Source organism: Ophidiomyces ophidiicola, assembly GCF_022830035.1.
Source record: "Ophidiomyces ophidiicola strain CBS 122913 chromosome Unknown scaffold_34, whole genome shotgun sequence".
NCBI lineage: Eukaryota > Fungi > Ascomycota > Eurotiomycetes > Onygenales > Onygenaceae > Ophidiomyces > Ophidiomyces ophidiicola.
Genome location: NW_026054674.1, coordinates 168,370 through 185,698, shown reverse-complemented (window position 1 = coordinate 185,698; position 17,329 = coordinate 168,370). Strand labels below are relative to the sequence as shown.

Sequence of the window (17,329 nt, the reverse complement as noted above, 5' to 3'; positions counted from 1 at the left end):
CCCCGGCGCATACCCCGTACAGCCTGGATCTCTCTTCCCCCATCGTCGAATCCACGCGACCGGTTTCCAAACACGGACCCAGTTCGACGGGTGGGGGGAGGGGCGGGAGCTGACGAATATCTCTGGTTCCTGCCAAGTGGCCGACAGCACAAGAATACCCTTCAGCTCGACGCTTGATGGAGTATGGGACCTTCCTATGAAAGACGTGATAGGTGCAGATCCTGTGCCCCCATGGGCGGCCTGGATCTCAGACGCATCGCAAAACCTGCATGCTAGCCCGTGTTGCCTCTCTCCACCAGACACGTACACGCCAACGGAGCTCTGGCCATTTGTCCCAGCCTCTGCATCCTAAGAACTTGCTGTCCATAAAAACTTGGTAGCCGGCTCAGCAGGTCGTGGGTCTGATACATACCTTGGGGGAAAATCAATCTGCTTCGTTCTACGAACCACCTGCCCTGTTGCTTCTGCTGTTGTTGTTGTTGTTGCCAGCTGGCCTCGTCGTCCACGCGTTGCCTCTCCTGAGCGTTGGACAGCTTCCAACATCTTGTGTTTATCGTTGTTCTTGAAGTATTTCTCTTGATATCGAAGTTCGGACGCTAGCGTCTGTTGTCATACTGAGACTCAGAGCCCTGTCTCTTTGAAGGGGAGTTTGTTTTGACTACTAACTAACTACTACTACAGTAACACTGTACACTTCTACGAAACGAGCACTAGCAAACCCCAGACCGAGACGCAGATGGGCTCAAACTTGTTTGAGATGAGGATCTTCTTCTTTCCCTCATGATGACTATGACTATCATTTTTGCGCACATTGTTGTCAGGTACAGTAGTAACTAATAATGGCATCACAGCATGGTTAGGGGGCCATCACCACCCCTGCCCGTTAGACTAGCCTGCTGAAGATCTCCAAACCTCGGAAAGCACCCGCAGCAAGCTGCCAGAGATAGGGAACGCAAGAACAAAATAACAGCACAGCAAGCTAGGGGGGCCGGGAGGCAAGTTACATACTTCTACCAGGGGCCAGGGGAGAAAGGGAAATGCTTGCTAGTACTACCGCAAAATTGGTTCCGGAAATGGGCCTGCTATTTTCTTTGTGCCTGAGGGAGAATGTAACCCACGTGCTCCTGGAACTCAACGAGCCAGAGAATAGCTTGGTTATAATACCGTGCTGTTGACTGCTCACACTTCGTACTAACGTCGACGGTGTTTTTGCGCTGCACTTTTTCCCTCCCCCGATATGGATATGTTTGCGCTGTTTGCGCTGTGTGTCCATGACGTCATGCCGACACCCGAGTTCGGCCTCTGTCATCGCGGCTTGCGGGAGTCATCGCTCTTTTTTCGGGTGCAATTGATTCGCTCTGCAGCTCAACTGGCGCCCCTAGGACCCGGGTATTCCCGCTCAGCAAGCCGCCATATAGCGCGTAATTGAATGTTTATTAATTACGGACTTTTGGCCTCAAGAATGAAAATTTATTCCTGGACTTGTGGACTGGACTATTATTATATTTATATTTGCAAAGATTGGGCCGTTGGTTGAGCATGGAGATCGCTCGATCTAGCTTACCTCGAGCTGCAAAATGCATCAGAATAACCGCTGTAGTCAACACCAGACGGTTATTCACTACTGACCACACAAGACAGGATCTTCACCATTCCAATCCGCAGCACCCAGTTTCCTCGTCGGGGTCCCGTGCCGACCCCGAACCGCCTCCCGACCTTCAACGAGTTGTAATACTCGGTTCTGGCTGGGGCGGATTCACGTTCTCCCGCCGCTTGTCGCCCTCGAAGTTCCAGGCGACCGTCATCTCCCCTCGCTCGTACTTCGTGTTCACGCCGCTCCTGACCGATGCTGCCGTGGGCTCTCTGAACTTCTCCGAGATTGTGGAGCCGGTTCGGGACCGCAAAAACCAGATCAACTATGTTCAAGCGGCGGCGAGAAGTGTCGATTTCAACAGGAAGGTTGTCGTCGTCGAGGCGAGCGTTGTGAAGAGCGGTGTTACTGAGTCGCCGAGGGTCGAGCAGGCTAAGATACAGCATGGGCAAGGCTCACAGATAGGCAGTCCCCGGGGGGACGAGAGCCTTCGGCAATGGGAGGCCGGGCAGCTGTTTGAGGTGCCGTACGACAAGTTGGTCATCGCCGTGGGCTGTGTCAGTCGCACGTTTAATACTCCCGGGGTGAGAGAGAATGCAATGTTCTTCAAGGACATCGGGGACGCCAGGAGGGTGAAAAGGCGCATGCGCGAATGTTTCGAGCTAGCAGTCATGCCCACGACCAGTGCCGAGATGCGAAAGAACCTACTACATTTTGCCATTGTCGGCGGTGGCCCGACTGGCACAGAGCTGGCTGCAGCGCTCTGCGATTTTCTCCACGAGGATATGTTTCAGATATACCCGCAGCTCAAAGCCGACACCCGCGTGACGCTGTACGACGTGGCCCCGAGCGTGCTGAACATGTTCGATAAATCGTTGTCGGATTACGCGATGGGCGTGATGCGCCGAGAGGGCGTCTCGATCAAGACCAACCACCACATCCAAGAACTTCGCTGGGGCGAGCCGCACAGGGAGCCTCCGTCCGAGATGGATCCGAAAGGATGCCTGACGATCAAGACCAAGGAAGACGGCGAGGAGGGTCTGGGGATGTGCGTCTGGGCTACAGGCAACGAAATGAATAAATTTGTCAACGAAGCGCTGGGCGAACTTGGGCAATTTCCTGCGGCGTCGACTACTGGACTGCCTTCCGATCAAAGGGGTGATTCGCCAAGGTCCTGGAAAATAAGAAAAGAACCCAAGACCGGCGCCCTGCTGGTCGATAGGCACTTGCGAGTTCAACTAGAATCCGACGATGGCAGCGCCGCTGTTATGAAGGATGTCTTTGCCCTGGGCGACAATTGCATGATAGAAGGCGGCTCTCCCCCTGCCACCGCGCAGGCTACAAGCCAAGAGGCCGGCTGGCTGGCGAAACGGCTCAACAAGGGCGATCTTGATAAAAACCCCGGTTTCATGTTCAAGAACCTCGGCATGATAGCCTACCTCGGGAGCTCGAAGGCTCTGATGCAGGTCCCTATGGGGGACAGCTTACCAACAGGCATCAAGGGTCGTACAGCGTGGCTGATATGGAAAGGCGCGTACTTGACGATGAGCTTGAGCTGGCGGAATCGCTTGAGGATTTTGTATTCTTGGCTTTCAAATTGGGTGTTTGGCCGGGATATCTCGAGATACTAATGATGGGGCTGCGGGGCGTTTGGGTGCAAATAGAAGGCTCAAGACATCGGTGTCTACCTGTTGTTTTAATATAGATACTCTTTTCCCGTTATGGAAGCGGGTGTGATAAGCCTTTTTTGCCGACCGAGATATTTGTTTGACCGATTGTGTCCGGCTATTGGCTATGAGGTGATTACTATAGTTAATAGAAAAGCAGATTCTCTTCTCCTCTATGATAATATACGGTGTTCCGTTCTTATCTGCTTACAACGGTTGAGCCGGATATCGGATATTAATCTCCGCTCAACTACGCGAGCGACTTCAACCGTTATCAATCACGTGTTGGCCCCTGACATCCATTTAACATACACTGAACATTTTGAGAGTGCTAGAAAGGTAGAATATGAATGAATTGCTCCATACCCAGGATCCTTAAACATCGTGTTTTGGGTCGACCTTTGGCGAACATGAAGTATAAGATAGCCTTCTAAGATCCTTTGAAGCAACAATGCCCAGTCTACAGCTCAGCCTCAAGTTTTCCCCGCAGATGTAGCTCCGAAATCTCCGTTGCCAAACACTTTTACACCAACTCAGAAGTCAGGCAAGAGTGAGATACGGAGTAGACCACTTTTTGCAATACCTTTGGTATTGGTCCCTGCTCCTCTTAGTGATAATTCCCCCTCTGGACAGCAGAATCTTGTTTTCCAACAAGAAATCTATGCCGCCCGCCATTCTTATGCCTGTACGGATAAACCCTGTGGCCAAAACACGGCCCAGGAGAAAAAGATATCTGAAGAACAATCAAAAACCCGTTTGAAATGGCATGGAGTTGTCTGATAATAGGAGAGTCACGAACACGATAGAATAATACTAAGGATGGAGTTACAGTAAGCACGTCACCCGAGGTTGAGATTTGCACCTAGGTTCCACCATCGAATATCTCAACAACATACCCGACATTATTGATGCGGGGTTGCCTCTTCTTTTCGAGCAGATAAGGCCTTAGCTCATGTTCATGAATATTGCGTTTCAACTTCTTGTCAACAATCATCAAACTACTTAGGGTCTAGTCTGCAGTGCAGCGTACTCCACAACTGTCTTCTCAAGTCGCTTTCTTGGCCTTTGCACGCCACCCACATATTCGCTGTTCATTAGCAAGTCTCGACAAACGTTGAGCCGTTCCGTTTCTTCTATCTTGAGAATGTCTGCAGAACCTGCTTTTAAAGCGATCTCACGCCGGAAGCTTGCCCAGCTTGACTCCAAAATACCCCAGTCCTGGCGTCTTCCAGCACAATGGGCCCCGACTGGAATATATTCGGTCGAAGAATCCGTTACAAACACGAAATATGAAGCTGTAAATGTGATGCATGTCCCAAAACAGTGTGGGCTTTTGAGCAGCAAGCAGCTGGACATCACCGAGAAGTGGGATGTCAAGGGTTTGTTAGCTGAGATGGCCACAGGAAGGCTAACTGCGGCGGAGGTATGCGAGGCATTTTGTAAAGTGAGTTGATTTGGCTTGCATGTCTTAGCGCTATTCCTCTCAATTCTCAAGTTGACCAGTGATCCCAGCGTGCTGCCATAGCACATCAACTCACCCGCTGTCTCACAGAGCCGCTGTTTGATACAGCGCAGAAGCGCGCATCTTATCTTGATACCCATCTTGCGCGGACTGGAAAACCCTATGGTCCCCTACATGGTCTTCCCATATCAGTTAAAGACACCTTTGATGTTGAAGGTGTTGACTCGAGTACAGGTTTGGCCCGTCTTGCATTCAAACCCGCTAAAAGAAATGCGCCCTTAATTGAGCTTTTACACTCGTTGGGCGCTGTCATCATTGCCAAAACCAATGTTCCACAAACTCTTGCTGCTTTAGATAGTGTGAACAATGTCTTTGGCCGCACCCTTAACCCCATGAACAGGAAACTTACTGCCGGAGGCAGTTCTGGCGGTGAGGGTGTGCTTGTAGCCATGCGTGGCTCCATGATTGGATTCGGCACGGATATCGGTGGAAGTATCCGAATTCCAGCAATGTGCAATGGACTATACGGATTCAAGCCCAGCACTGGACGTGTTCCATATGGTGGACAGGACAGCGGCGGTGTTCCTGGCAGAGGAAGATCGTCCATTCAGGCTGTAGCAGGCCCAATTGCTCGATCTATGTCTGACATCAATATGCTAATGAAAGAGATTTTGCCACGGTCAGAGCTTTGGGGTGAAGATTGTATTCCTGGAAGATGGGCAAGCGAGACGCCTATCCTAGACACGGATGCCCCCCGGAAATTTACCATTGGAGTTCTACGCTCCGATGGTAAAATCGAACCTCTTCCTCCCGTTGCCAAAGTCCTTGATGAGGTTACCCAGAAGCTCCGTGCGTTGAAAGGAGTAGAGGTTGTCGAGATAGCGGCCCCAAAAGAGCTGGGCGATTGTCAATCAGTAGCAAATGCTCTAATGGCTGTTGACGGCGGCAATGTAATGATGGATATCCTCGAGAGCACAGACGAGACTCTCATTCCTTGGCTCCAGACTAGAATGAAGCGCGGAAAACCGGCAACTTCGGCAAAGCTGTTTGAGCTCCAGGCAAAAAGAGCCGAACTTGAAAGTGTCATGCTTAAGATGTGGACGCTTGGATCCAATGTCAAAAAGATCGATGCAATCATTCACCCAGTGGCTCCCCATCCAGTACCAGAGCTTGATCGGTACAATGCTGTTGGCTATACATCCTCATTTGTGCTTCTAGATTACCCAGCAGGTACCATCCCAGTTCGAAACTTCACAGAAGCAGACCTTGAAAACGGCAAAGAGATGGATTCTAAGGTGCTTTCAAGCTGGGACAAGAGGAACCGGGAATTATGTATGCTGATTTGTTCCTTTTCTTTCCCTTTGACTAATGTATCTGTCATGTAGGGAACTCGAACACTGTGGATCGCCGCGTCTATATCGACTCACCACTTAGCATCCAGGTTTTAACGCCTAAGTTGCACGACTACGACTTATACCGTGCCATGACTTTCATTGACCAAGCAGTGCATGCCCCCAAAGCTTCAGCCAAGTTGTGACTTTAGTCTCCCCAGATTGAGAATATTTTGTCCGGCGAAAAATTTATGAAATGTGCATACATGATGTTCTTTTTGAAGGCGCGTGTCTGATCCTGATATTACTAGCAAGGAATGTCTTTAACACTATATATATACATCAATATACAAATAGTTCCGCGTGGTATAAATTCCAAATCTAATAACTCTCTGTACAGAACCTGGTAGACGTCAAAATTTCTCCTTCCTACATACGCCCTTTCAAGTGTGCGCCACCATCCGTCGTAATGCAGGCACCATTAATGTGGCTAGCAGCACGACTGGATAAAAACACGACTAAACCAGCAATATCCTCTGGTTCGCCAAGCTTCAGATTTGGTGAGCCCTCTGCCAATTTTTCTTTCCCGCCCTGCATTCTCATAAGCTCGTTGGCCATCTTGGATGGGTAAAATCCGGGCGCAATGGCGTTCGAAACAATATGTCGTGGGCCCAACGCCACAGCCAAGTTTTTGGCAAGATGAATCGCGGCGGCCTTGGAGACAGAATAGCTGAATGTAGCATTGTCACCCATAGTTCCGACCATGAGACCGGCGACGGAGGCGGTGATAATGACGCGCGAGGGGTCTTCAATTGTACCACGAGCTTCGAGTAGAGGAGCGAACCTAAAATGGGGACCGTAATCAACAACCTAATACTGTAACAAGCCAAAACGACAAACCACATACTTTTGCACACAATAGAAAACACTCTTGACATTCAAGTCCATTACCTTCTGGAATGCAGGTTCTGGATGTGTTTCGAACTTCTCTCCCCAAGTAGCTCCAGCGTTGGCAAATAGGATATCGACATGATCGGTAGTTTTCTTGACTTCCTCAACAAGACGCTCGATTTCGGAGAGCTTGGAGCTGTCTGCGGGGACGGAGATAGCCCGCGCACCGGGGCGTTTGTTGGGCAGGGCGTTCAGGGCAGCAACTGCTTCCTCGCAAGCTTTAGCTTTACGGGAGGTAATGTATACTTTGGAGCAGCCGGCCTGGAGAAGGCTGGAAGACAGACGTAGTTAGTATTCCCATTATGGCCAAAATGGAAAGAAACAAGGGAAATCAACACACCCACTAGCAGAATGTAATCCCAAGCCTCGAGATCCGCCAGTGACAACAGCAACTTTTCCCTCAAGAGAGAATATATTGCCGAAACTTCGGAGTTTGACTTCTTGCTCTGCTGTTGCCATGGTGGAAAAGAGAAGACAATAGGTGGCGTCGGTCCTTCTGGTTAGGAAAAATGAGTCTCAGGTCTGTAGTCTGGTTCAGACGGAGCTGGGTATCTATATTGAATTAAGAATAGGGTTTGGCTTGAAGCTCGGCGTGGCCGCCCCCCGGAAAAGTCGAGGCCATTGCCTTGCGGGGTTGCTCGGAACGGACTGCATCTCCTATGTCACGGTCCGAGATGACCTTGGCTGTTCGTTGTACTTCGGGTGTTTGGTACAGGATTGCCGCATCCCCCTGCTACTCATCCGAACTCTCACGACAAGCACAGATAGCGTACTGGGATAAGGCACGGCTGAACAGTTGTCTCCCTTGTTCTGTTCGGCTCTCTAAGGTTATGGTTGAGGTTCGGCTCGTTGTCGCAGGATGGTTGGAAGAACCTGCTGGGTTACCGAGGCTCTCACAAGCGAGTCTGTCCCCTAACAAGCCAGCTAACGAGTCAGCGCGCAACAACAAGAAGAAGATCATTGTCTGTGCCCCCTTGTCGAACTAACCACCTACCCGTCCTGATTTTCCACAGCTATCGAGTCGTGCTGTTCATCTCCAAGCTTGTTTGGGCCTCCTCTCCGTAAAGCTGCTGCTCAACGGTCCAGGAATATGCGCTGCTTTCCACCCCGAGCCCATCGCGCCCGAGCGCCGTGTGCACGCACGCGCTGAATGCGACCGTATTTGCGATGAATCACTGCGGGCAGACTTGGCAGGGACGTGAGGTTGAAATGCCATTATTGCGCGATTCAGGAAATGCAGTGCGCCCGATTTTAGAAGTCTTCCTAGACCTGTTTGGGCTCGTCAGCCCGGAAGGATGCGCGTATTCTGATTCATGAGCTGCGGCCATTGGCACTGGTGCTGAGGTGAGCCGTGAGAGTCTCTGCGTGAACCCTGGGAATCGCGACTGCCCCGAGAATGCTGGCTAGGAAGATGTCGCCTGTCTGGTTGTCCATCGAGCCTGAAGTGCAAAGCTGCAACACGGTGTGTAGTTATTGGGCGCAACTGCAATTATGCACTAAGACAGTTGGTGATCACTCGGGTGCCTATAACTAACTAGTTTCTTGTTGCTGGTATTCCAAGGCTACGAAGGGACTTTGAGGCAGGTGGTTTCTATCTTGTTTTCTTCGTTTATTGCCTAAAAATTGCCTGATTCTGCCTGGTGCTGTTCGAATGTAACAACGCAATATTAGTAGCTTTGCGCAATGGCCAACTGTGCCGAGAAGGTTTCTTTTAGTACTCCGTCTGTGACAGGGAAGTAACTAAATGGCGCAGGATGCACTGTGCTTCTATACCCTGCGTGCAGCCAAAAGGATAGAGTTGCTTGATCTAGTGAAGAACCCCATATACTATGATACTGCAAGCTAACCTGGTCATCAGGGTTTCTTAAATCGTCAAAACTTGCAGTCGTAGTTCAATAGACCATTTTAGGACAAATACAACAAGGGAAGACTCTCCAACCGTCAATATGAAAACAAAAAAACAAAACTCCAAATCCATGTGGAATGCCGGGCAACTCCGATTGATTGGACCCATCGTCAGCCGTGATATTACATTGCGGGGGGATACAGCCAGTCTATAGATCGCCTAGCTCAACTAGCCCACGTCTTGGGGGGCGGGGCTGGTCCGGCTTTAGGGGCGTGGATGAATTTGCAGTATCAGGGGTAGAAGATCGGGAAGAGGGCTTCGCGGGCCCCTTGGGGTTGTAGCTGGTGGTGGGTGCAGAAGGCGGCGCAAGGCCAAACTCATACGCGCGTTGTGACGGTCTGTTCGCCTCCTCATCGGGTTCGACGTTGCTAGGGTCTGGCAAGTCAATCCGAAAGGTATTCTGGGTGACGTCCGGGCTGGGCGCACGATCAGAGTTCTTGGAAAGAAGTTTGAGAAGTTGTCGTCGTTGGAGCTCCGTGTCGTCAACGCGGGTGTCTCTCCCACGCCGCTTCTTGCGCCCAAGGGCCCCTGGGGCCAAAAACTCGTCGCGCCAGTGATACAGAACGGCTATTCCACACCCCAGCGCGAAGATAGAACATATGACGATGGCGGCTATGGCCAGCGTGTCGATAGGGAGGCGTCGAAGCATGATGTTCAGCAGAAGATTAAAGAGGCCGATGATGCTGGATCCAAAGTAGGACCTGGTGTAGGAAGGTTAATCCACAGTCACCGGTCTGAGGAGTAAACACAAAGGACTAGATGAGAGACGAGCATACAAGAAAATAAAGTCTATAAATTCATAAGTCTTCCGCCATCGTACGCAGTATACGACACAGTTAACAGACGCAACGACGACTAGGGCGAGAGAGACCGCAATCAACGCCTGTCTATTCCCTCGAAGGTTCGAAGCCTCAGACTCCATGGCAAGGGGAAAAATCAAGAAACTAAGAAGTTCGCAGGATAATCAGTAAGTGTATCAACTAGCTCACGAGTCGATTGCACACATACCCAGCGAGAAGAAGCCAGGCAGAACCGCTGACGAACAGCTTCCAGTACCAGGGCAGCTGTTCATTGAACAGCCCCAGGCTCCGGCCGAGCTCTGAATAGCGATGGGAACCCATCTTGATCGGATATCACTGCAGTGACATTGAGAACGAGAGAGCACGAAAACGAGGAGGAAGAATGTCCAGTGCTGGGAGTTATGGCGGTACACAAAATCGCGAAGCGGGCGGGGGTAACGAGCGAATGAGTAACTGGCGACGATTACAAACGGCACTTGCAAGCAAATTCCATCGAATCCATCTCCCAAGTGAAACAGAAAAAAGAAGGGAGGCAGAAAGACAAACGGCCCTCTGCAACGACGTTGGCGGAGGGCGATGCGCGGCCTGGAGAGGGAAATGCTACCATCATGACCCGCGAAAACGAGACAAATGCGAGTGGACAGGGCTATTTATCGTCGCGAGCACGGCGATCATTGGCCGATGCCTGGTTCTACACGGCGGCTCGGACTGGGATGCGCCCTTCGACAGGGTTCTTTGCTGCTGATGAGCTGCCCGGCGCTTCAGAGACTGCAGGCTGGGGTATTCGGGACACTGTGGCGGGCGAGCCGCCACCCAACGCGGACGACAATGGACAGGTGTGTTGGCGGTCAGACATGTTGGGCAGCTGTTTAAGGCTGGCGGTTAGCCGTCCATTCTCATAGGCCGCCAGCTACTGAGGCTCTGCTCGGAGGAATAACTTGAAAAGGTGACGATTGAGGGCGAAGCCTCTGGTTTTAACAGCCATGCACCGGCAAGCTAACTGACTATGTAATTAACTAGTTAGTTTCAAAGCCCGGAGAATCTCGCCAGTCAAGCCGGGAGCTAAATTCTCGGCTTTAACCGCGGCCACGACATGCTCTCCAAGACGATCCGGCGGGAGAGCCTGGCTAGAGCCCGCCTGGAAGATGCACTAAGAAATAACAGACTTCCTCCTCCACTCACTCCATTCTCCACAAACCTAATCCCGCCTTTAGCAGCTGTTCTCTTCTTTCCCTTTTCAATAACACGATGCACCGACATGCAATAGGCCTTAGGCATTTGTGCTACACCTCGGACTTAAAAAGTAGTTCTATTCACCTCCCCAGCATCATGGGCCTGCCAATGGTGATACCACAGTCTTGCTATATTGGCTTGTGATGATGGGTGTGGGGAGTTTTTTTTTTCTTCCGCAGCAACGGATGGTCATGCATCTCGAGCTTTGAATATGGCTAGTAGGCTCTACTGTACGCTGTAGCCTGATAGCAATGAGCCCGCAGTCAGGTCTCTGGCCTAAGCGATCAAACGACCCATGCAAAGATTCGGGCCGTATGACGGTATACGTTAATGATAGCTCTACTTCTACGAATGAGATGTAGAAGGACAAAACCTCCGGCGATAAAAATAGAGAAGTGGGCAGCGCCGAGTTGCTGACCAAGGATTTTCCTGGGGTTACGGTGAGTATTTGCCTCATACTCCGTAATTGCTGCCTGCAATTCGTCAGCTCTTGGTAACAAACTAACTAACTACAAGGAACTCTACGTCAGCTCCGACTTGCCAAAGAACTTCAACATCTTGTCCAGATTACCAAGGACAAGCCCACAATGCGTACAGAGTATGAGTCTTTGTGGTCGAGAACTCCTTCGGCTGGCCGGCATGTTAAATCCCACAATTTTCTAGTGACGCCATCTCGTGCCCTCTTATCGAAGTATCCGACAAACCAAGGGTGTCTCTCACCGACTCTTAGAGATAGCAGCTAATGCAGCTAACTAGTCCAAAAGTTATGGCTTCTACTGTGATAATTCACTCTCGTCCACGGGTCTTTGAAGACCCGATCTCTTCTTTTCCTGTACGCCATAATACGCAATAGCAGGGTCCGAAGCTGGTTACACAGTGGCAGACCATCGTGTTATCTATCTGCGCCTTTTTTCAAGGCCTGCTGTTATTTCCGCATCTTGTGAAGATTATGCCGATCGATTTTCAATACCCCCAACTTCTGAGTTAGACAGCAAAAACTGTTTATGCCGGATTGCATGTCTTCTACATTAAATCGGTGTTCCACAATCATGTGTTGAGGACTGCTATGAGACATCGGTTGATTTCGCACCGGGAACAGGCGTTATCCCAGCATGAAATATCACCTGCACCATACGTGAAAACTCGGCATATAGCATGGTGGAGAATAAATCGGTTTGCTCCCTTGGCCTCAAGGGACGTCGGCAAACCCCGCCGAATATAAAAATACAAGACACCGCCACGGATTGCTCGAATGCATTGGAATATGCTACTGATGGCAACTATTGTATAGTTGCCAGCATTTGCTTTTCCCAACAGTCAATATGTCAAGAGATTCTGCAGATGGCGAAAAGGGCACCAGTTGCCAGCCACCTAGCAGAGACGGTATTAACCAGGAGGCTGTGGCGCTTGCATTTTTACAAAACACGGTCGAGAAATCGAATGTTATTGACTGGGAAGGCCCCGATGATCTAGAAAATCCCATGAACTGGTCGCCTTGGCGGAAATGGATGACGATTACGATTGTTTCCCTGATAACTTTTCTGAAGTAGGTACCGAATTTGCCTACCTGCACAGAAAATCTTTACCAACTCTCTCCAGCGCGTTTGGGTCGACGGTCTTTGCACCTAGCGTCCCACAGGCGATGCAGGAATTCAACTCAGCCAGTGGTGCATTATCCAGCTTTATTATTTCGGTTTTTGCCATTGGTTGGGCTGTGGGACCCCTTGTTTTGCCTCCACTAAGTGAGCTGTATGGCAGAAATCCGCTATACCATACTTCAAATATATCCCTTACCTTGTCTTCAATGGCTTGTGCACTCAGCACCAATCTACCTACGCTCATAATCTTTCGATTTTTCATGGGTTTATCTGGGTGTCCGTCACTTTCTCTCAGTGGTGGTACTATTGCTGATTTGGTACCGCTCGAAAGAAGAGGTGTTGCCTTGAGTGTATGGGGTATGGGGCCTTTATTGGTAATGCCCATTTGTTCCTTCTTCGTGCCATAGCCGATTGTATAGCTAATTACTCGATGACCAGGGACCTGTAATAGGTACATACATACATCTACCTCGCACATGAGACTGATGGTTGGAATCTACATCTTAACTTTGAGCTATAGGCCCCATTGTCGGTGGTTTCATGGTGGCGGGCACTGGCTGGCGCTGGGTATTCTGGCTGATGATGATCGCAGTATGTTTTCCCATACATCGAGCTTGAGTAGTATATTGATTTATCTAGAGCGGGTCCCTCTCTGTCGTATCTCTTTTTTTGCTGCGTGAAACTTATGCGCCGGTGATTCTAAATCGAAAGACCATTCGTCTAAAACAGGAGACAGGAAACATGGAGCTGAAATCAAAGTATGATAAAGGCGAGAGTGCGGGCTATCTTTTCAAAATGGCAATCCTCCGCCCAACCAAGCTACTCCTTTTCTCTCCGATTGTCTTCCTCATGGCAATAAAAATTACTGTATCCTATGGCTACAGCTATTTCCTCTTCACCACGTATACGTTTGTTTTTGAGCGCCAATACGGTTTCAAGCCCTCGTCGATCGGCCTTGTCTATATAGGAATTGGCATAGGCTATGTTGTAACTCAGATTATAGCCGCCATCTTTTCAGATCGATACGTTACCAGAATGAAAAAAGCCTATGCCAGTGAGTCACACAAACCTGAATGGCGCCTTCCTCCACTAGCTTTCGGTGCCATTATTCTGCCGTTGGGGTACATGTTCTACGGCTGGACCGCGATGTACAAACTCCATTGGGCTGTCCCGATCTTCGGTACAAGCCTGATTGGAGTCGGCACGCTGTGCTATTTCTTTTCTATCATGGCATACCTGATTGATACGTACACGATTTATTCCGCTAGTGCAATCTCTGCCAATATTGTTCTTCGATCCATTGTTGCCGCCACATTGCCCTTAGCCGGGACGAAGCTGTATGAGAAGCTAGGCATAGGATGGGGGACAAGCTTGCTGGCATTCATCGCATTAGCATTGGCCCCGATCCCGTTTCTACTGATTAAATATGGGGAGCGAATTAGAATGTACCCCAGGTTCCAAGTCAAGCTATGACTGTGTGACAACAGCCACTGGGCGACAGCAAATCATTGCGCTCAAGAGGGTAATCGCTTCATAAAGATTATCCTGACATCCAGACCTCGAGGTGTCACTTGTAATTCACGGAGACCGGCGGGCGAATGTTTTACTGGGTAGGTTATACAGAACGTGCGCTGGTGTTCTCTAGGCGTGGTATAAAATGCAAGGAAATAATGTCCGTGTCAATGAGCGTTCAATAAATGGAAATACATCTCAGAAATTTTGAGGATAAACAGGAAGAGCATATCATTTTGACGCCGCCCACCCTTCAAAATAGCCATAGAGAACAGATGGTGATGCGCCAACGGTCTGCTGTTGTCTAGTGCTAGAAGATAGGTTTGTGTCCTCCAAGCGAGTAGATACAAAGGTCAAGTGATGCTGCTAATGTGTCTATAGCTAAAAGAGGAAAAATATTCCCCTAGAACTTGTCAGCCGTGTCTGCAGTAATTGGCACGGAAAGGGGTGGGGTGCTCAAAATACGACGCGGGGAGAGCGGAGCGGGATGTGGTTCCGTTAGCCAGGAACCTCTATGGCATGGCTGCGTTTACTACGGAGTAAACGAAACCAAGCTTCCGCTCTCTCCCCCTGAATTGTTTTAGTCTGGAAAGAGGGGGCAACATCATAAGCCCCTCTGCCTTGGAGGTTGAAACAAGATATTCATCAAGCACGAAAATCGATGTTTCAATTGAATTAAGACCATCAGGAGACGGCACCGCACTTCCAGGCTCTCTTGCCTTTCAGCCCTGTGTTTAGAAGGGTTGCAACTGATCTTCAGATATTCCTGGTGCACATGCAGACCCAGCACTACGGCACAGGGTTGCCTGATGAAATTTGAATTTATTCGATCAGCCAGCTGGCCACGCGTTCAGACATTATTCATCCCCTCACTCACATCTCGCCGCCATCTTGAAAGTATCCACGCAGATATGCCGTGCGTGCTGAAAGCAGGATAATGGTAGGCGTTGAAATGAACTCGGTGCTAAGCCGACGGCGGGCGTGTTAGCCTGTTGCTTTCCCGAATATTAGCCCGTCTAGGGGCAATCGCCTAGAAATCTAGAAGATCGATAAGAAACCCTCCGCGATGGTACCTCGTGTTTCACGCCGACGGACACTTCCTTGTCATCGTCATGCGGCTGGCAGTCCCGCCTCGGCACGCCGTCAGGTGATGTCTGAATCGGGAAAGGCGCCAGGCAACGTCAACCCAACCTGTGTCGTCCATTGTCGCAGGTTTCTCCATCGTAGCCGCGGTTGGGCTGGGAGGAGCGAGAAGAGAAAACGCGACTGTTTCAGCTTCGCAATGTTTCGACACTCTGCTGGGAATGCCTTGTCCCCCCAAAACAATCCAGCCACCGATCACCGTTGCAGAGCCTCAACTTGGTGCTGGCACCCAGGAAAACCGTTATGAGAGGATTCACCCCTTGCAATATTATATTAAAAAGTCGCTATGGCGGCTAAAAAATTACTAGGGCCATTTAAGGCTGCTTTGAGTGAGGGTAAAGAAACACCCCGACGCTGGAAGAACGAGGTTGAATTGACCAGCTTTTGTTTCACCGCTCGCCGGGTCTGAATATCCTTCTTTTTCCAGCTAGCCGACCCGACTAGATGACCATTCTAGTTTCAATAGTCTAGCTTTGCGGGATCGCCCAGTACTCTCATTGGTTCTCGGGACATCCGTGAAGTGGTACGTTGCTCTTGCAATAACAATGTGGACGATCAAAGGATTGCTACATCCAAACCTCGTGTAAACCAAGTTTCTCAACAATCGACGCTACCGCCTCTGCCTTTGATACCCTGCCTTCATCTGCAAACCCCGCAAAAATGCAAGTCCTTTGCTGATCACTATTCGTCACTGTGTGGAGCTTCGATTTTACGCATCTATATAAGGGGCGTCCATCTCCCGTCGACTGCAGTGCTTCAATACCCTCAGGCAAAAAACATAAAGCCCCTTTTCCACTACTTCATTTACTACTATCCCTCAATATGCAGTTCCAATTGGTGGTTATGGCCCTGCTGGCTATCGGGGCCATCTCCGCGCCTGCTTCGAACCGCCGAGATCTTGAAATCGCAGCACGTCTTGCTCAGAATGGCCCTGGCGGTCCCGGTACCCCACGACCTCCACCCTTCCCACCTGGAGGTCCTGGTAGCCCTCCTCGCCCCCCTCCTGGCGGCCCTACTCGTCCTCCTTTCCCACCCGGTGGCCCCGGCAACCCTCCTCGCCCTACTCCTACTCGCCCTCCTTTCCCACCCGGCGGCCCTGGTAACCCTCCTCGCCCTACTCCTCCTCCTTTCCCCCCTGGTGGCCCGGGTGGCCCTCCCGACGGCCCCGGTGGTCCTGATGGTCCTGATGGTCCTGGTGGGCCCGATGGCCCTGATGGCCCCGGTGGTCCTGATGGCCCCGGTGGTCCTGATGGCCCCGGTGGTCCTGATGGCCCCGGTGGTCCTGATGGCCCCGGTGGTCCTGATGGCCCCGGTGGTCCTGATGGCCCCGGTGGTCCTGATGGCCCCGGTGGTCCTGATGGTCCCGGTGGTCCTGATGGTCCTGGTGGGCCCGATGGCCCTGATGGTCCAGACGGCCCGGGTGGGCCTGGCGGGCCTGGCGGTCCCGGCGGTCCTGGTAAACCTCCAGGTGGTCCCGGTAAGCCACCAGGTGGCCCAGGCGGTCCAGGCGGTCCAGGTAAACCTCCAGGTGGCCCAGGTGGCCCCGGCGGTCCAGGCGGTCCTGGTAAACCTCCAGGTGGTCCCGGTAAGCCACCAGGTGGCCCAGGCGGTCCAGGCGGTCCAGGTAAACCTCCAGGTGGTCCCGGTAAGCCACCAGGTGGCCCAGGTGGCCCCGGCGGTCCAGGCGGTCCTGGTAAACCTCCAGGTGGTCCCGGTAAGCCACCAGGTGGCCCAGGCGGCCCAGGCGGTCCAGGCGGTCCAGGTGGCCCAGGTGGTCCAGATTGTCCTCCAGATGGCCCTGACGGCCCTGGCGGTCCTGGCGGTCCAGGTGGCCCGGGTAATCCCCCAGGCGGTCCCGGCGGTCCCGGCGGCCGAGTTGCCTCACAATAGCAAGTTAGCTGCACAAAGTACTTTGCTTTTATCGAAGGTAATTCAATCAGAGCTTCTTGCTTGTTGACTTAAATACTAATGCTTCGCTGCTTAAGAGGGTTAGTGTGAGCTGTACCGCTATGTCGATCCTTCGAACAGTATCCGCGATGTTAGGAAAATATGGAAGACTAGGTAGCAGGGTCCGTTCCATATTCAGATACCGAAGTCTTTTGTGGACGATGAAAGGGTCATGAGGCGTTTCTTTG

The 17,329-nt window shown here is 51.1% G+C and overlaps 6 protein-coding genes across 6 annotated transcripts; 4 read left to right on the top strand and 2 right to left on the bottom strand.

The window, feature by feature from the left end:
• Window positions 1-1,539: 1,539 nt before the first annotated feature.
• On the top strand, window positions 1,540-3,222 carry LOZ57_006012 (uncharacterized protein; the record flags this gene model as incomplete). Its single annotated transcript, XM_049255036.1, has 1 exon — window positions 1,540-3,222. The coding sequence occupies one exon, from the start codon at window positions 1,540-1,542 to the stop codon at window positions 3,220-3,222; it is 1,683 nt and encodes a 560-aa protein (XP_049106043.1).
• A 1,180-nt stretch (window positions 3,223-4,402) lies between these two features.
• Window positions 4,403-6,257, top strand: LOZ57_006011 (uncharacterized protein; the record flags this gene model as incomplete). The annotated part of the gene is made up of 3 exons (XM_049255035.1): window positions 4,403-4,702; window positions 4,771-6,052; window positions 6,106-6,257. The coding sequence occupies 3 exons, from the start codon at window positions 4,403-4,405 to the stop codon at window positions 6,255-6,257; spliced, it is 1,734 nt and encodes a 577-aa protein (XP_049106042.1).
• A 223-nt stretch (window positions 6,258-6,480) lies between these two features.
• Window positions 6,481-7,461, bottom strand: LOZ57_006010 (uncharacterized protein; the record flags this gene model as incomplete). The annotated part of the gene is made up of 3 exons (XM_049255034.1): window positions 6,481-6,895; window positions 6,959-7,273; window positions 7,343-7,461. 3 exons carry the CDS (start codon window positions 7,459-7,461, stop codon window positions 6,481-6,483), a joined length of 849 nt encoding a protein of 282 aa, XP_049106041.1.
• Window positions 7,462-9,056: 1,595 nt separating this feature from the next.
• Window positions 9,057-10,029, bottom strand: LOZ57_006009 (uncharacterized protein; the record flags this gene model as incomplete). Its single annotated transcript, XM_049255033.1, has 3 exons — window positions 9,057-9,609; window positions 9,685-9,852; window positions 9,917-10,029. 3 exons carry the CDS (start codon window positions 10,027-10,029, stop codon window positions 9,057-9,059), a joined length of 834 nt encoding a protein of 277 aa, XP_049106040.1.
• Window positions 10,030-12,263: 2,234 nt separating this feature from the next.
• On the top strand, window positions 12,264-14,012 carry LOZ57_006008 (uncharacterized protein; the record flags this gene model as incomplete). Its single annotated transcript, XM_049255032.1, has 5 exons — window positions 12,264-12,487; window positions 12,541-12,913; window positions 12,978-12,990; window positions 13,060-13,130; window positions 13,179-14,012. 5 exons carry the CDS (start codon window positions 12,264-12,266, stop codon window positions 14,010-14,012), a joined length of 1,515 nt encoding a protein of 504 aa, XP_049106039.1.
• Window positions 14,013-16,016: 2,004 nt separating this feature from the next.
• LOZ57_006007 (uncharacterized protein) lies at window positions 16,017-17,084 on the top strand (the record flags this gene model as incomplete). The annotated part of the gene is made up of 1 exon (XM_049255031.1): window positions 16,017-17,084. The coding sequence occupies one exon, from the start codon at window positions 16,017-16,019 to the stop codon at window positions 17,082-17,084; it is 1,068 nt and encodes a 355-aa protein (XP_049106038.1).
• Window positions 17,085-17,329: the final 245 nt, after the last annotated feature.